Below are 19,101 nucleotides of genomic sequence, written 5' to 3' on the forward strand. Positions count from 1 at the left end.
AATGATTTTATCACGTTGACATGCTTGGTTATACTATATATCATGTAGATTGCATTTACATGTCATGATGATAAAGTATATATATGCTCACGATGATATTATTAATCATGCATTGCATATTTTGAGAGTACGGGTCGGCACTGCTGCTCTATCAAGGGTGCACTCGTACACCTCGGTTGGTAAGGACATCGTAAAAATGGGGAGCAACATTATGGTCCGATCGGCTCAAACGAAAGAAAAAAGAATAAGGACATTTTGCATATTACATCCATATACGAAATATGATTATTGTACTCTTACTTAAATAATTTATCATCTAACTTGGACTTTGTCCCTGAAATATTCAAATGTTTCATATGGAGATTGTAGTAGAAACGATGATGAAATAGGCATGTAATGGCACTTAGCAAAGTGCATGATGTATTGGTTGTATGATTATGTAGCCTATGTATTTAAGTTCTACTACTTTGAATTCTGAACGTCTTGAATGATGATATATAACCTTAATTATGGTTAATGTTAAAGTTAGGTTCGATTCTTAGCTTCTGCATTTGATGTTTATGATGATTCTCATTCGAGATAGATGAACGAAAATTTTGGGATGGATATAAGGAATGATATGGTTTAGCAATTAATTAGTTTGAAAAGAAAAATTTATTATTTCAGAATTATTCCAAGTTATAATACGCCTGGAAAGAAGGGGTGTTACAATATGTGTACTAATAGATAAATATCAAAAAATTAAGAAAAAGAGAAATTGATATATATATATTATATATTATGAAGAGAAGTTTCAATTGAAAGTCAATAGTGGAGGGGACAATGCGGAAGTGGGTGGCAGAAGGCATAATTTGCCTGATGTAATTGGAATTAAGAAGACTTTGATTGGCGAGATTTGATGTAAATATATATATATATATATGTTGTAAGTAAGTAGAGGAATTACAATTGAAATGGGAAAATGGATAAAGACTTCCGAATGCAAGATACATATAGATACAACCTTCAAGGCACAGGTTAAGTGGTTGATTCTTGATAAGTTGAGATTCGTACCAGTAAGTCATATGTTCGACTTGTTGATCTGTGCAATGAGGCAAATCCTCCACCTATAATTTACCTCATTTATCAAAATCGAGGGCATGAGCAGTTGGGGATCGCATAAGAACAGTAATTCCAAGATATATATAGATATAATATTGGATTAGTAAATACATATATGGAATAAGTGAATAGGGAATAAAATATTTGTATATGAATATGGTGCATGTAAGTAAAAGGGAAGATGTATACATATATATAATATTATATAATATATATAATAAAAAAAAAAGAAAGAAGAATGAGCTTATAACCCCTCCTCTCCTGCGCCTACATAAAGCGTGGTTATTCCTCTTCTTTTTTTTCATAATTTTCAATTCACTTCAAACACTTTAGTAGCTCCATTCTAATAATAATCAAAGGAAAAATATCTAAACCAAGTTTCTATGTCTCTTTTCCCTAAAGCAAGTTTTATATCTATCTTTTCTTTCGAATGTAAGTTCTTATATCGTTGTTCTTTTGAATGCAAGTTCCTAAACGTCCTTTTCATTTTGGAAAATTAATTGTTATTTCTGAATTTTTCTTCTTTCCTTGAATACTTGATGAATTTTGTCAAGAAGCCTAAATAGGGTTTTGGTTCACCCTATATTTTTAAATAAATGATGTTCTTATTTCAATGATCCATGCTTTTTTAATTATTGAATCCTTGATAAATCATATTTATTTCATGATATTCTATTCCAACAGTATGTATAACTTCATAATACATGTTATGCTAATTATTTAATTCAATAATGTCACTGGGCTACATGGATTGAGAATGTATAACATAGACATAGTGATGCATATAGTATATGGAAAATGTGTGGGCATTACATAGAATATTTGGTGAGCATATGGTCATGCACGAAATTATGTATGTTTTCAAATTGTCTATGTGTATTTAATATATATATATATATTTGTGCACTTATTATTTTGTGCAGTGTCTATGTCCACATGGAGAAAATGATATCCAAAGTTTGGTGAACAAATGCCTAACGTGGGCGAGCTATGATTGTGAGTCTGGTAAATGGAACTCAGTTCACAGTTTAATGATTTATTTGAAATTATGTATGTTACATGTATTTTGAGGCCATGGGTGTCGATGTGTTATGAATGAGCTCCAAGGACCGTATGTGAGTAAATGAACATGTGCGTAAATTGCATGGTGTTATGAGTCATGGCATGGGTGCATAATGTGGTATATCATGGTATGTGCATGATGTGGTATATCATGGTAAATGCGTGAGGTGGTATAACATGGTATTAGGGGTGTACACAGTTCGGTTAGGCCGGTTTTTGCCTTTTTTAATACATCGAACCGCATATGCAGTTTTCCTATAAAATCAAACCGCAAGATTTGATTTGGTGAGCCAAAACTGCACCGAACCGCACCGCATTTTGCAGTGCGGTGCGATGCGATGCGATTTTCGCGATTTGCTAAATGTTTATTTTTCGCGGCTGGGTGCGGTTTGGTGCGGCTTGACATTACACAAAATTGTGTACATGTGCTCATGTTCAAAGACTGCCTACATTATGTGTTTGATTTATTGCAGTGGCCAAATTTTCTAAGCACCTAATTGCCCTAGATAATAACGTGAAGGTACACAAAACTAAGCAGACGAAGGAAACTTGATCTTATAGTATATATAGATACAGCTGTGTGGTTGGCTTCTCACCTATCTACAACCAAATGGTTCTAGAGAGAGTCTAAAGCATTTGACAGAGAGAGATGGGTGGTTGGAACCTTGGAATGGTCCAATGCTCTACCTCCATAACTGAGCTCCAATAGCCTATAGAAATCTATTTATATATATATATATAAACGAAAAAAAAAAAAACATTATTAGTACCTGAAGTTGTTGTCTCCCTCAATTTCCCTGCATATTCACACATTAAATATGAGGTTAGAATGAAGGCACCAAAAAAAGGAGCGCATAATTGCAGATCAAGGAATCGAAGTGAGAGAGAGAGAGAATCTAGTACCAACATTTCCGAAAGACGATCGATTTTGTGGGTTTGAAGCGCACCGCTAGTAGAGAGAACACAAAGAAGAAACGTGGTGCGACGCTGGTGGGTTAGAACACAGAGAAGAAATAGAATGGAAGAGATAAGGTTACATCTATTTATATATTTTTATTTTATTTTTTATTTATTTTATTATACAATATTATTATTGGGGTGGTTCGGTTCAAAACCGAACCGCGAAAACTCTAAACCGCAAAACGCGCGGTTTATAGTTTTCTTAAACCGTGTCGAATCGTTGACTCAAAAAATCGTGCGGTTTGGTGCGGTTCAGTCAATTTTTGTGGTGAGCTAATTTTTTTGAACACCCCTACATGGTATGGGTACATGATGGGGAATAATATGGCATAGATGTGTCAAATAAAAATGAGTAAATCTCTTTTTGTTATAGGCTATTATGATGCACCAGATTGGGGTTATTTAATGTAAGTGGATAATTCTCTTATTGATTCATCGCTTATTGATCTCGTTTATTATATATCATATATACTTGCTAGATCTACTGTCTCATATTTGTTTTACATCATTCCAGGTAAAAGGGGAAACTTGGATTTGGGCGAGCCAGTGTAGCTTGATCTTAGAAAGTTAGTTATGTGTATAGAGCAGTCCCAACCAAAAGATCCATGGGGGATTGTGTTATGGGCAAAAGAAGAGGTTTAATTTTGTATTTAGATTTTGTTGCCCTTTTGGGATGTATGGGTTGTTGAGCCCTAATGTGAGTGTTAAATAAATGGTAATGTAAATGTTTATCGGTATTGGAGCTTGTTAAAAAAATGAGAAAATTTTGGGACAGTGACAGTTTGGTATCAGGGCTTGTAATTTGAAAATTTTGAGTCCTTACAATCTTTATTCATAACTCTTCAATTTTGTATGAATAAATCCCTAAACTTCTTGTTAGAGATCTTATTTTTAAGTTATTAAGAATATAATAATGAAATTCTTTAGTACAAAAAATCTTAAATTGTTCATATTCCTTCATTTTCTTGAATGAGGACTTTAAGCAATCGAGTACAAACTAGTATAGAAGTTTACTACTTTAATTAGTATGAGATAATAATGATAAAGGGCGTGAGTCACATGCCACAAGGCATGAGATGCTTACGGTAAACGTGTGAGTGGATGTTAGTTGAATAAGACATTGAATGTGACATTGATAACAAATCATATAACTGAGAGAATTAATGATTTGTTATCAATTGGGATTGCGTAATTGATCTTCTAATTTGAAGTAACACAGTTGTTTTGTGTATTGGTATGTGAGATTTACTAGTGATGCAAACTTATTCAATTGTGAGATGAAAATGTTCATTGTATAGTCTTATTAGACTGGTATATGAAGGCGGGTGTTTGCTAGATAGAATACATTATCTCAATTGTGAGGTGAACGTCCCTTGTGATCTTTTGTTGATTTGTGATAGAATAAGTCCTTAGCTAAGTCATGAATGACTGAAAATGAGTTTTCAGTATTGGTAGATTTGAAATGTTATGACACACACCCAAGAGGGAGGTGAATTGGGTAATTTAAAAATTTAGTTTGAAACTTGAAATACTTTTAATGAAAAATGAAATTTCAATGCAAGTGAAGATTATTGAAAAGCTTAGAGCAATAAATAAAACAAAAAGTATAAGCAAGAGATGAACACGAGGATTTATAGTGGTTCGGTTTAAACCAAACATAATCCACTACCTTAGCTTCTCACTAAGGATTTTGTAGACCAATCCACTATAACCTTCTATTTGAACCCAAGTAGACCCTCTAGTACAAGACTAGGAAATACAAACCTTCTACCAATAATGGGTAGGCCTTCAAGCTTCATAAGCTTGAAAAAGAAAATACAATAGTGAACAACAGAGAAAATCTAAGGGTAGAATACTCTTAGTTACAATGATCTCTCAAAAATAAAATACAAGACTTGAAAATAAATTTACAAAGATAGAGTAAAGCCTTGGAGAGATAAAAACTAAAGCATAAATACAATGGAGAAGAATAAAAATAATTTGTAAGCTCACTTCACTTCTTTCAATATTTAGATTAGCTCATTTCCATCCATTAGCCTTTTATTGATCATCATTGAGTTGTATTTATAAGCATTCCAAAAGTTTCAAGAGAAAACTAGCCGTTTTGAGCTGTTGGAATTTGAAAAACTAGCCGTTATGGCTTTCTGCGAAAAGAGTTAGGTGACAAAAGAAAAAGATAGTCGACAGAATCAAGTAATAAACAATACTTAGTCGACAGAACAAATGAGTTAGTCGACAAAAACAATTTCTATATTCTGTTAGTTAACAAAACCAATGAGATAGTTGACAAACTGAAGGAGATAGTAGATAGATGCAAGGGCTTAGTTAACTAAGTCAAGCATTTAGTTGACTGATTGAAAGTATTTAGTCGACAAATGCAAAAGGAAATTTTTCAGTTTAATCATATATATATATATATATATATGTTTGTGCGCTTAAATAAACATGGGAAGGCGTATGAGGAGTGGCAGCGCATGCAACTTGGTTCCTTAGGTGGGCGAGTTCGATTCTCACCAGTGCTGCTTGAGACTTTTTTTTTTCATTTCAAAATATAATACATAAGTTTCTTTATATATCAATTCGTGACCCTAGAATAATAAGGAAAGCGACAGCTGGAGTGGTTTCATGCACATACTTTCTTGCTGGATGAGCAAGGATCAAATCCTTGGTTGGAAAAATCTAACCACTGATATGTCATATCATCACTCTGACTAAAATCTATCGCATGGTATTGAGTTAATGAGTTTGATTAGTTCATGGCTCTCATTCGGTTGGAATGTTAGTAATAGAAAGATTGAATTACATGGTAATCATCAACGGAATGGGTTAAGTATAAATTGGCTTCATTGTCATTTATATCATCTTGATATGTTGCTAGACGTCACTCAAGATCATCAGGGTGTTTTAAAAAGATGGAGAAATTCTTAGAATAGATCGAAGAGTTTGATTAATATCAAAGACATTTGATGTTTCTCGATTGCTAGGTGGTGGTAAACCTAGAAAGTCACACACCCAAAAGTGAAGCAACCAAAATAAGAACTGTGCGGCTTGTATTATGTTTTATACGTCATCAACAATAAATGAATGGTCTAATTATCATTAAGAGTTAATGACGATTTTGTATGCAATAGAGGAATGGTCTTGTAACAACAAATACCAAATTGTCGACTCATTTCATGAACAGTAGATAGTTTTTCAAAAGTTGAAAATTGTCGACTATTCGATAAATATTATCAAAAGTTTCTATTCAGTAGATTGTGCGTGAAAGCTTTGAGAGTCAATAGATTGTCTACTAACTCCTATGCCACTTGTCAATACTTGAGCCTGCATGGCTTTGAGGTGGATTATCATTAATTAATCTTTCACTTAAGCATATAAAAGAAAGAATAGAAGATAAAGAAAAAGGTTGGAAACTTATTGGTTTTTTGGAGACCTTTTTATTTTTCTCGGCAACTTCTTCTTCTTGTTCTTTTTGTTCTTCTTCTCTTAGTTTCCTCAATATGTTCAACTAATACAAAAGGAAGCTTCAATGAGTTTTTAGAAGCTTGTTTGGTATGGACCAACTAGGCCCTTTACATTTTAGGAGGAAAATGTTAGCTTGTGAAACTTCTTCTATTTCATTCTTTGAATCTTCAAAGATATATTTTACTGAATTGTTTAGTTTTACATTCAATAGATATTGCATATTGCTTAAACACTCAAAGTTTATATGATTTTATGTATAATTTTGTTGTGCACGTGAGATGTAAAAAAAATTTAAAACCTACACAACCATATGCGATCCCCAACACATACAACCCCCTCCCCGCGTGCGCACACACACGAGCGCTTCTTGGGTTTTCTTATATTCATCTTCTCATTCTTTTTCTCCATTATTCTAATGTTAATTTTCCTACCTTACCTTAGAAGTTGTGAAAAAAAGAATACATATTGAAATAGTAACTTTAACATTATTTTAGTCGACATTTTGATATTATTATTATATTTTTAATGATAAAATCTCACTATTATGTATGTGATGGCTATATATATAATTTTATTTTCGACACTTTACATCTACTTTATTTTTTAAATACAACAACATGTAATTTAGTATTATGTATTTTATAAATAATATTTAAAAGTTAAAATTAAATTGTTTAACGCTATTCTTTAACTTTTTTTTGTTTAGTTATTAAAGGTAATATAGTCAAACCACTTATTTAATTCCATTTCCATCTTATTTCGAACATAAAAATTGGAATTCAATTATAACTTCTCATGTTTTGTTTGAAACAAAACAATATTATAATTATGTTAGAATTATTAAAATTATGGAATAAAATTTTGATTCTATTGGAATTGGTTTCAAAAGAGATGTCAATAATTTTCGCCATATTAGTGAGTATTGATTACTCCCATTGGAGATTATTGGCGCCATGCCATCTCTAGTGAATTGTTGCCACTTAGCCTTTTTTAAAATCTTGATTCTCAAGACCTACAATGAGGCATGGTTGATGAAATGGTGGTAAAAGTGTCAAAAGATATAGAAGAGAGAGGGTTTGTGCAAATAAGAGAGATGCTACAAAAGAGTTGTTTTGAGTATGTTTATGAGTGATTTAGGCTTGTTGGGTGACGAGTTGTGTTTAGTGGTTAAAGAATGGTATGATTTGATTATCAAGTTTAATTTGACTGGTTTTTTTCTAAATCTATAATTTACTTTTATGAGGGTGAAAAGTGTCATAGGTCGACTAAACAAGTAATGAAGTTTTATATAGGTCGTATTAATGCTAAAATATTTGCCCGTCTATGTTGACAATGGGGGCTAATCAATGTAGGAGACAATGTCACTAGATATAATTGACACAACATTCATAGATGTGGCAAAATTACTAGGACGTCAATTACGTTAAATACCTTAGTAAGTTATATTAAGATTTAGAGATTTTTTTTCTATCGAGATGTTAATGACCATATGAAATTAAAACAAAATTAGAGGTGGATATTAGGTAAAGTAAAAATTGAGATCAAAATTAAAATAAAGTAAAAAAGTTCGAATTTCTTTTTTCTCTTACAATTTAACTTACAATAAAAACAAAGTTAAACTTAATAAAAAAAAAAAAATGAACGAAACTATAACACTAAACCCCCAAAACCCTATATATATTCAAATTCCCAATCTCATACAAATTTTACAATGCACACCATTTAATGCCTTGCCACAATTGACAACAATTATAAAAATATAGATGATAATTTTTTCTTAATTTTGAATTAGATATATAAGTCTTATCCTTATCATGTATTAGTTAAATGATGTAAATTTAAATTTAAGAAGATCTCAAAATATAAAATATATAACAGATTAAATATACGAGTCTTATCCTTATCATGTATTGGTTAAATGATATAAATTTAAATTTAAGATGATCTCAAAATACAAAATATGCACAAAATTCAATCAATTTTTTTTTAATTTTAGATTAAGTATACAAGTCTTATCCTTATTATGTATTGGTTAAATGAAGTAAATTTAAATTTAAGGTGCTTTCAAAATATAAAATATGCATAAAATTTAATCCAAAATTATCTTAAATTTTGAATTAGATATACGAACTTTATCCTTATCATATACTGGTTAAATAATGTAAATTTAAATTTCAAATTATCTAAAAATATAAAATATACAAAAAATGTAATCTAAAATTTTCTTAAATTTTAGATTAAATATGCGAGGCTATCATTATCACGTAAATTTAATTTAAGATAATCTTAAAATATAAAATATACAAGAAATTCAATCCAAATTTTTCTTGAATTTACAAAAAATTCAGTCTGAATTTTTTTTTAATTTTGAATTAGATGTAAGAGTCTTATCTTTACCATCAATTGGTTAAACCATATAAATTTAAAATACAAAAATTGAGGATTTCAATCTAAAAAATACAAAAAAATTCAATCCGATTTCGATGAATCGCCCATTCCATTCGGGCCGCGAGGAGGAGTCCGGAATCTGCATAAGCAACAAACCGTCGCCATCTCATCTCGTAAGCCGACGTCGCCGTCGGCGATCTTACTGTACTCCAATTATTAATTTTTGGATTATTATGTATTTTTATATTCCCAATAAAATTATTTCAAGTAATGAACGACGCACCCTTCACTGTCCCTCTGTCTGCCCAAAGTGATTTTTAAGAATCTCAATTTGACTTCGATCCAGACAAATCTATCTATCTGCATTTAGATCCTTCAAGCCCTAGAAATTTCAATCAATTCTCAATCCTCCAGCAATGCGGGAATGGCTCAGTACAGGCAATCTGGATTCGACCGGGTAGGAGCCCGGAGCCACGGTAATGGCGCGCAGCCGGATCACGTTTCCATCGGCGTTCGCTCGTCGTCTGCCCCCCCGGCCCACAAGTCCCACCGCAGCCGCCGCCTCAAGAGCCGGAAGCCCTCCACCGGCTCCGTCATTGTCGTTCTCTGTCTTGGTTTTGTCGTCTCCGTCTTCACTTTCTTGCATCTCTCCGGAGACAGAGGTTCGTGACCATCTTTCTAGGTTTGAAATTTGAGTCGTAAATTCTCAGCCCTTGTTTGTTTTCGGGATCTGTTTGTTCGTTAACTGTCTTAAGTAAATCTAGTATGCTTGAAAGGCATGAAACGAGCCTGCGGTAGTTTAGAACTGGAATTTGGCAATATTGGAGAAGGGGCTGGCATTGCGCGATTGGTTTAGGCCTTTATGCTCTCGCCCAGTTGAAAGCATATTGGATTGGCATATACATAATATGACAAAGTAGCTGTCGTTGCGTCTGTCCTTAGTGCGCTGCTCAGGCATTATGTAGAAAAGGTGCAGGCTTACAATAGTATGCCAACCACCACGGCACGCACTACTTGCAACTGAAAAAGTAGATTTGAATGTTGCGGATACTGTGAACACAGTAAGCATATCCATAAGTTATTAACATATCTACATTAATATGGAAAGGAAACAATTTTGATGAAGCCTCAATTTGAACATCTTTCACTTTTTTAAATACCAAAAACGAAGTGTTCAATTCCCCATTTCTGAACAATTTGACATTGTACGGGAGATTGGTTACCGTTCCTCTTGATTAGGAATTAACATTGGTTTCTTCAAACCATCACCTTCTACTAACCAAAATGATAAGGAAATCATTGTTGATAACTGATGAGTCCTTGTCAACGTGGTTGAAGCTGCTTTTTTGCAATTTCACCAACCCTTTAAAATTGGCGTGCTCAATGGTTATTGGAACCAATTCATTTCATATTTCCTGATCTGTCACCATTGATGTAATAATTTGTTTGTTTGACAGTTCTTTGTTGTCCAGGACTTCAGTTTGGTAAATTCTATGAAACATTTTCTCCCTTCTCATAGTGGTGAAGTCACACCATCCATGCAGAATTTGTGACCATATTCAATTTAATAGTAGTTTCAGATTCATCTTAATATACAAATGTTTTATTTTAATATCGTTGTTAGAGTTCATGTTTACTGATGCAGGTTTGTCTTTTCAAAGATTTTCTTTGTCTGGATGAGAAGTTTTCTGTATTCTGTAAACTGAAAAATGCAGAATTCATGTAGGTGAACCCACCTAGTGGGATCAAGGTTTGCTATGCTGTTGTGGGTGACCCCACAACTTGTACAGCCATAGAAGAAATAACTATTGCCTCACGGTTTTCCATATGACTGAGAGCATTTGCTAGTTTGTTGTGACTCTAGTCTTATACAAAAGCATATTCTTGCAGGAAAGAAACCCACTTGCCATGGCAATAGCTCAACTTCCTTATCATATGTAGAATATTTTTTCTTAGCTTCATTTAGCTTCTCATTGAAATAAGCAATTAGATGCTCTTCTTGACTATGCACATCACCAATATCAACATTACATGCATCACAAGACACTTCAACACCTTAGAAAAATCTAGAAGGTGTAGAACAGGTGCTTCATTCATTCTTTTCTTGATTTCTTCAAATGCTTTTGTGGCTGCTTTTGTCCAAATAAACTGTTGTTTCTTCATAGAATTAGTAATAAGGGCCATTATGGTACAAATCTTGATGAAACGCCTACAGAAAGTACATAAACCATGAAACCTTTGAACTCTTGTATAGTGCAAGGCACGGGTCCTTCCCTTATGGCTATAACCTTTTTATGGATTAATCTCTACTCCTTTAGAAGAAACCACCAACCTAAGAAGACAATAGTTCCAGTCATGAATGACCACTTGTTCGGATTAAAGATAAAATTTCTCTTGGTGAAGAACTGTTGTAAGTTGTAAAAATGCTCTTCTTTAGTCTTGGTTCAAATCAATAAGTTATCAAAATAGACAACCATGAACTGACCAATAAAGGGCTCAATATATGAGTTATAAAGTTCATAAATGTGATAGGAGCATTGGTGAGGCCAAATGGCATAACCAGCAATTCATAGAAGCCATCTTTGGTGTTAACAGCCATCTTCCATTCATCATCAGGCTGATGTGGACTTGGTGATAACCACTCTTCAAACCATTCTTAGAAAAGATGGTAGATAACCACTCTTATCATCCAAAATATCTTCAAGGTAGGGAATGGGAAATCGATACTTAACTGTAATCTTGTTGATTGCTTGGTTGTCAACACACATATGCCACGAACCATCCTTCTTTGGAAGCAGGGACTGCGTGTAAGAAAAGTAAACCCTAGGACAGAAGTGTTGAAGAACCAAGGTTAAGGAAAACGCAAGGCTAGAAACTTATTTGATTAGAATAATAGCCAACACATAATACATCATGAGCTGCCTTTATATAGGCAGCTCATAACAAACCAACCGCCTTATGAAAACAGAAACAAACAGCATTGGAAAATAACAAATAACACACTAAGTACACGGAGATAATAAACTCGCACACAAGCACACGAGCACCCAAAGGCATTATCTCAACGCCTCATTATCTTCAACATTCCCCTTCAAATCAAGCGCCTCATTATCTTCAACATTCCCCTTCAAATGAAGCTCTGGCAACTTCTTGACTGCTGTAACACCATCAGCACAAATAGGAGTACTAATTAATCCAAGCATACTGCACAACAGCTTGAATCTATCTCTAGACAAACTCTTGGTGAGAATATCAGCCACTTGATCGGATGTAGGAACATACCGAATTTCTACTTCTCTATTTTCAACCTTCTCTCGAACGAAATGAACATCAACACCTACATGTTTAGTTCGAGAATGAAAAACTGGATTTTCTGCCATACTTTTCGCAGCCAAGTTATCACTCACAAGCTGAATTAGGACGATAAGAAGCTAGAGATGAAGTTGGAGTGCTGTTCACAGCTGAACAAGGAGCTGAAACAAGCCGATATAGCCCATCTTTAAGATGTCCCTGAAGTAGCACCTTCCCGGTACATTTGTCCTTAACAAAACACACATTAGAGTGAAATTCAGCTACCACATTATGATCTCTAGTAAGTTGAGAAACACTAAGCAAATTTTTCTGCATACTAGGAACATGTAGAATGTTAGGAATAGAAAGAAAGGAATTAGGAGGCAATTTTGTATGTAAAATACCAGTGCCAACATGTGTTATGGGCAATTGTTTACCATTGTCGATTGTAACTCTATCACCGCCATGATAAGGTGTGTGTAAAGACAAATTTTGAAGGCTTGAGGTAATATGATTTGTAGCACCAGAGTCAACAAACCAAGCTGGATCGGATAAAGAAGAGTTTGTAGAACAGTGTTCATGAGGAGCAAAAGGTTTCGGAACACTGTCACAAGGTAAAGCTGTTACTGAACCCATGTCTTGAGTGTAGCCTCCACTAGAATCACTGAAGGTTGTATTATATGCACCACTGGGACCAAAGTTGTTTCCAGTATTAAATCCAACATTAGAAGATTGACCAAAACCTTGATTAGCTCGAGTAAAATTCTTATCAAACCGAAAATAGCATTTGTCAACAAAGTGTCCTGGTTTACCACACAGTTGGCATTAAATCCGCCTATTAGAGTTTCGACCTCTGCCTCGACCTCCTCTAAAACCAGAACCACCGCCTCGCGATGAAAATCCTCCTCGGTTATAACCAGCATTACCAGTATTTGATGCACCAGATGAATGTGATGCCATATTAACACTCATCGATGAATGTAATGAATCAAACTGACTTACTGGTAATGGTACATTCTTAATAGCTAACTGCTGTTCATGCATAAGTAGTTAGTACTGAACCTTTTCCAAATCAATCTCATCCATTTGGTAAGTAATCAAGCTGATGACAGTATCAAAGTCCTGATCTAAACCATTTAGAATGGCAAGCAACAATTCATTATCATTTAAAGGCTCTCCTATAGCCGCAAGGGAATGACTAATTGTTTTTAACTTCAGTACATAGTCATTAATCGACATATCACCCTTCTTAACCGATCTTAACTGCTGCTTCAATTGAAAAGACTTGGCTATTGTTTGTCTAGCATACAAATTTTCAAGGTAGAGCCATACCTTAGCAGATGATTCACATTGAATCACCTGCGCCAAGACTTCTTCAGTAATCGTAGAGAAAAGCCAACTGAGGTGTAATTGATCAGACCGAAGCCAGGCCATATATTCAGGATTAACCGTCATGATCAGACCGAAGCCAGGCCATATATTCAGGATTAACCGTCATCTCATCACCATTTGAATTCGCAATATACTTGGACGGAGAAGAGGACTTAGTTAGAAACGAAACCAAGTTGAACGCACGAATTGTCGCAAGAACTTGTGCTTTCCAAAAGATATAGTTCTTAGAGTCCAATTTCAACGGAATGAAGCTAAACGCTTTGGAGACTGCAGCAAAGTCCGATTGAGAAGCAGTCGACAGAATTGATGTCGATTGAGAAGGAGAAGGAGTAGAGGAGGAGCTGTTAGCTTGATTCGAAGCCATTAAACAAATTGAGGCTCTGATACCATGTAAGAAAAGTAAACCCTAGGACAGAAGTGTTGAAGAACCAAGGTTAAGGAAAACGCAAGGCTAGAAACTTATTTGATTAGAATAACAGCCAACACATAATACATCATGAGCTGCCTTTATATAGGCAGCTCATAACAAACCAACTGCCTTATGAAAACAGAAACAAACAGCATTGGAAAATAACAAATAACACACTAAGTACACGGAGATAATAAACTCGCACACAAGCACACGAGCACCCAAAGGCATTATCTCAACGCCTCATTATCTTCAACACTGCGCAAGGGCTTAAGCTCTCACAAATGTGTCCCATAGCTAGCAGCTCCTCTACTTGCTTTTGTGGCCAACATTCTCACTACAATTTATAAGATAGGCTGGTAGATAAGGCAATTTGAGATCCTACAATAAAGTCAATAGCATGTTGAATATTTCACCAAGGAGGGAGTTCATTAGGTAATTCTTCTGGTGCAATATTAGAGAAATCTTACTACTTCTTAACCTCTAATGCTACATTTAGATCACTCCAATAGCTGATTCCTTCAATTCTTGTGCAGCAACTACACAAACAGCGCTTGATTTTCTGCTTCCAGCTTGAAAGCACTCCTTAGTTAGGATAAAAAGGTACTGTCTCTTAGTTTCAGCGACAAGCTTGGCCTTTGTTCCCTTTTTTAGCAACTTTAGTGCCTGATTCTCTCTTTTCAACAGCATTAGGGGCTGTTGCTTGGAATTTCTCTGTGTTGTTGTAGTCATAGGCAAGCTTGTTGCTGAAACTAAGAGACAACACCTTTCTATCCTTCGTGAAATAGGTGCCTATTTACAAGTGAATAAGTGTTGAAAAATAAACTGTTCTTTACTACATTACATAAAAGATACAGCCCTGTTTATAGGGTCTAAGATTACATCATAGGAATAATTACACTTGCTAAAAACTAGGAAATATATGGCTGTACAAACATAGGAAAGTTTGACTATACAAGAATAGGAAAGTATCCTAAATATGATTAGAGGATAATTTAGCAGTTTCCAAGAAATCAAAGATAAGATTAACTCCTCAACTAAGGATGATTTGACTAACAAATCTCTTTGAGATTATAGCTAATCTTCCTTATCTTTTACCCGTGAATCAACAGTAAGTGATGGAGGATGTTGGCAGCATCCTGTAGATACATACAAGAGGCATCCTAAAACTAGTTCCAAGGCCCAAGTATTGATTTGGGATGTTTTGGATGATGGACCCTCCTGGGAGCTTTATTACACATAGTTTTGGTGTTTTATGTCATTCTACATAATGTCTCCTAGGGTCTTTTGTGAACTCTGTTATGTGTTTAGGTTTTATTTATGGGATCTTTTCTTGTCTTCCTGTTAGTAATCTCAGTTTTTGTTGGTTTCCTAATAGGAAAAGGATTTCCCTTTACCTAGTAGGAATAGCATTACTAGAGCTCTAGCAATACCATTAATCTCTCTCTCTCTCTCTCTCTCTCTCTTTTAGTGGTAAATGGAATAATTATTTACTGTTTTCTCTAAGCATGTTATGCTTTCTTTGAATTGTGTAATGCAATTCTAACCATGGGTGTGATACCTACGGAAATGTCTAGGAGCTATTATCCTCTTCCCTAATCTTCAGTTTCATATTGTTATTTTTGCAACCCTGCTTCTCTAGACCAGTTTAGGCCCTTGAAATTCATCTTGTCAGCCTTCTTTGTCCTCCAAATTGCCCACAACAACCCGTTACATATCCCTAGTCTTCTAACCCTAAATAGGCATCCAATCAATTGATATTCTCATAATACCAGACTACCTGTCCTACATCACCAGTACTCCCGAAATTCTTGTTATTTAGGTGGAATATATATAAATAGAAGATCATCATGCATCATTGACGAGTAGCTGCATATGATAGCATATAAAGGTAACCAAAAATGATTGCATACATTGAATTGAGGAAATGTTGTTGTGAATGGTGCGTGCATGCAAGTTCGCTTCTCATTAGATATTACCCATCATGGAATCATAATACCTCCATCACCTGGAGCAAATTATCCAACAAGGAATGCATTCACAAGGAATCTTGTTAAACCCCATGTTTTTTCACTATGACTATCTTGTTTCACTTGTATCTAGACCTACTTGCCAAGAGGAGATTTAGGGTTTTAAATTATCATACAACCACCATGTCCAAGACACAATAAATATTTTTCCAATGTTACAGTAGGCAACGCAATGAGATGTTATCCACTACCGGTCCCAAGCCCGGATAAAGGAGGAGGGTTGTTTTAGGTAGCCGACAGCCAGCGTAAAACCTAGTCGGATCCAAATATGAATTCTAGACAAACTATCTGTTGGGGCATAACCCACATAGAAGTCTAGAATTCAAGTAGTTGACCCCACATAGTGGGATAAAGGCTGGATATGTCGTTGTTGTACAGTAAGCAACGCAATGCAATGCATGATCATTTTCATCTAGTATGCATATTAGAGATTACATACATTCTATGCAACAATAAAATACGTAACCATGTTTAGCCAAGAAATGCACCATAAATTATATTCATAATATTCATAAGCAAGGGATAATCTCAACATTAATCAATATTAATGTTAATGCACAAAATATAATGCATTAGAAGGGAAAACTACTTAAGTGAAAGGTTGGATTTAAGGTAGAGCTCAATCCACCCAAGATGTTGTCATGTACCTAGGGTTTAGCCTAGGGTTAGGATTGGAAATCGAAAGAATCTGAGGGGTTTAGGATCAAGAACATAATGATTAGAGGGGAAATTGGACAGAATTGGGCGTAGATATGGATAGAAATGAGGGAGAGTTGCAGATTTGAAAAGAGAAAAGGAGAGATTAGAGAGAGCAGAGGGAAACGGGAGGGAGATTGAGAGAGAATTCAAGAGAGGTAATCAGAGCATTCAATTCAAACATACCTACCCTCCTACAGCAATGGCTTATTTATAGCCTCGTAGCCCCTGCACCCAAGGTTGTTAAAATCGGGATTTTAAGTGGGATCGACAAAGGGTCCATAAAATCGTATCGTATAATCGAATCTTAAAATCGTAAGATTTTAGAGATAATTAAAAATACCCTTTAATTTTTGTAAATATATGTTTATAATAACATAATTTTGTAGAAAATGAATTAATATCATTTAATAACCTAATTATTCCTTATTATAATTCAAAAGATGATATTTCCAAAATATAGCTCAAAAACTAACAGGTTGGTATAGGCAATTTAAAGGCAAAATATAGGTAATTTAGAGGTAAAATATAGCTTAAAATTCTTTAGAGGATGCTTCCAACGTCTTCCATTAGATTTAGATTGTAATTTTTTCTTGATTTAACATTGATTAAATCAAGTAATATCCCAATTTGGAGTTGGGTGGTCCATTAATTAATTACTTGTTTGTCTTGATTTACTTATGCAATCAATGTTAAATCAAGTAAAAATTATAATTTAAATCAAATAAATTGAAATTTATGCAATTAATGTTAGATGCTATGTGATATTGGAACTTATGCAATCAATGTTAAATCAAGTTCCAATTTAGAGGCAAAATATAACAATTCATTGCATAAGTTCCAATGTCAGATGCTATGTGACATTGAGACGTTGGAAGCATCCTCTAAATTACAACTTAAATCAATGGAGGTCTTTGAATAGTAAAATCGTTTGGGGATCTCTGAAGCGTAAAATCGTATATGTAAAATCGAGATTTTATAGGATTTTATCCCAAATTGGATTTTACATGGGATTTGAATCGTTTGGAGGTCTTCGAATCGTAAAATCGTAAAATCGTATGCATAAAATCGGGATTTTAACAACAATGCCTGCACCCATGTGCAATACAACCGTTTGGTCTCACCCCATGCTCCCATGTGCAGTACAATTGTAATCCTAACGAATTGTAAAATATTTCCTAACAACTATTATATCTCTATTACGGTATTGCCCCTCTATTGCTCCTAGGGTCATGACAATTTTCTCGCCTTGAAGCATTTCTTGTCCCCAAGAAATGCCAAACCTCCACAGTTTCCAATATGTTTTTTTCCTTCTCTTCGACAACTTGGATGGAAAAGTTTTGAAAAACCTCTGTATGCATAACAAATTTGCAATAATTCTCATGTACACCTCGAGTGGAACACAACCAAAATCAATCACTCTCCGTTGATCCAAGTGAGCAGCTAAAAGTTGTCGGTTGTTGTCCTGACCAACTTTCCCCACCATAGTTTCTTCAATGTGGTCTAGTGCACGTCCAGAAGATTGGCAAATTGTTACCCCAACTTCCTTTATATTGGCTGAATTTTCAGTCAGAATCTCTTCATTCCATGCAAATAATTCAGCAATTCCTTTTCTCTTGTGTTTGCTAGAATATCCCTTTACATGAACTTCTTTTTCAAAAAGATCAGATGATCCCTTTGCATCTATTGCCTTAGCAACCTCACCAGAGCTCATGTTGCTCCCAATGTTGCCCCCACCGACTATGTTTCCCATTGAACTTGTAATTCAAGATCCTGCATTTCCAAGAATTGGAGATACTCCCATTCCTGGAACAACACCCTGGTTACCAATTGCAGTAGAGGTTGGAAGAATCCTAGGAATAGGTCCACCAACTCCATTTGTGCCATTGCTATATCCAGGGCTCCCAACAATACTCATTCCACCTCTGTTTGTCACCCCTGAATGACCATGTGAGCTGCCGTGAGATATTTGAGAAAGGGCAATAGGGAGATTGTTTGAGGCTAAACGACCACTAGAAAGGCTTCCAACAGGTTGTTGAACTCCACTTAAAGGAAAGGCTTCCAATAGGTTGTTGAACTCTACTCGAAGGAACATTAAAGCTCCCATGTATATTGTGCAGTCCTTGAATGGTTCCTGCAAGCACTAGATTGAGTAGAGAAAGATGTAGCAAAAGACCTCCCAATACTCTCTGGAATATTTGAAGTCGATCCATTCAGAGATGACTAACTTTAGCGAGTGAACATGACCATGAAATTTTGTAGTTGATCCTTGATCTGAGCTCCCACTTCATCTATGATCCCAGTTAA

At 34.8% G+C, this 19,101-nt stretch overlaps 1 protein-coding gene and 1 pseudogene across 1 annotated transcript in view; both read left to right on the forward strand.

Annotated features, from left to right (window-relative positions):
* The first annotated feature begins 9,179 nt into the window (after positions 1-9,179).
* The window catches only part of LOC127807556 (uncharacterized), a 51,814-nt gene continuing 41,892 nt past the window's right edge, over positions 9,180-19,101 (forward strand). Inside the window, exon 1 of the mRNA XM_052345506.1 lies at positions 9,180-9,638. Within this exon, the coding sequence (XP_052201466.1) occupies positions 9,401-9,638 (238 nt within the window). The 5' untranslated portion in view covers positions 9,180-9,400. The remainder of the gene's footprint in view (positions 9,639-19,101) is intronic.
* LOC127809015 (small nucleolar RNA snoR35) lies at positions 18,918-18,989 on the forward strand (annotated as a pseudogene).

The sequence above is a fragment of the Diospyros lotus genome, chromosome 8 (genome assembly GCF_014633365.1).
Source record: "Diospyros lotus cultivar Yz01 chromosome 8, ASM1463336v1, whole genome shotgun sequence".
Lineage (NCBI taxonomy): Eukaryota > Viridiplantae > Streptophyta > Magnoliopsida > Ericales > Ebenaceae > Diospyros > Diospyros lotus.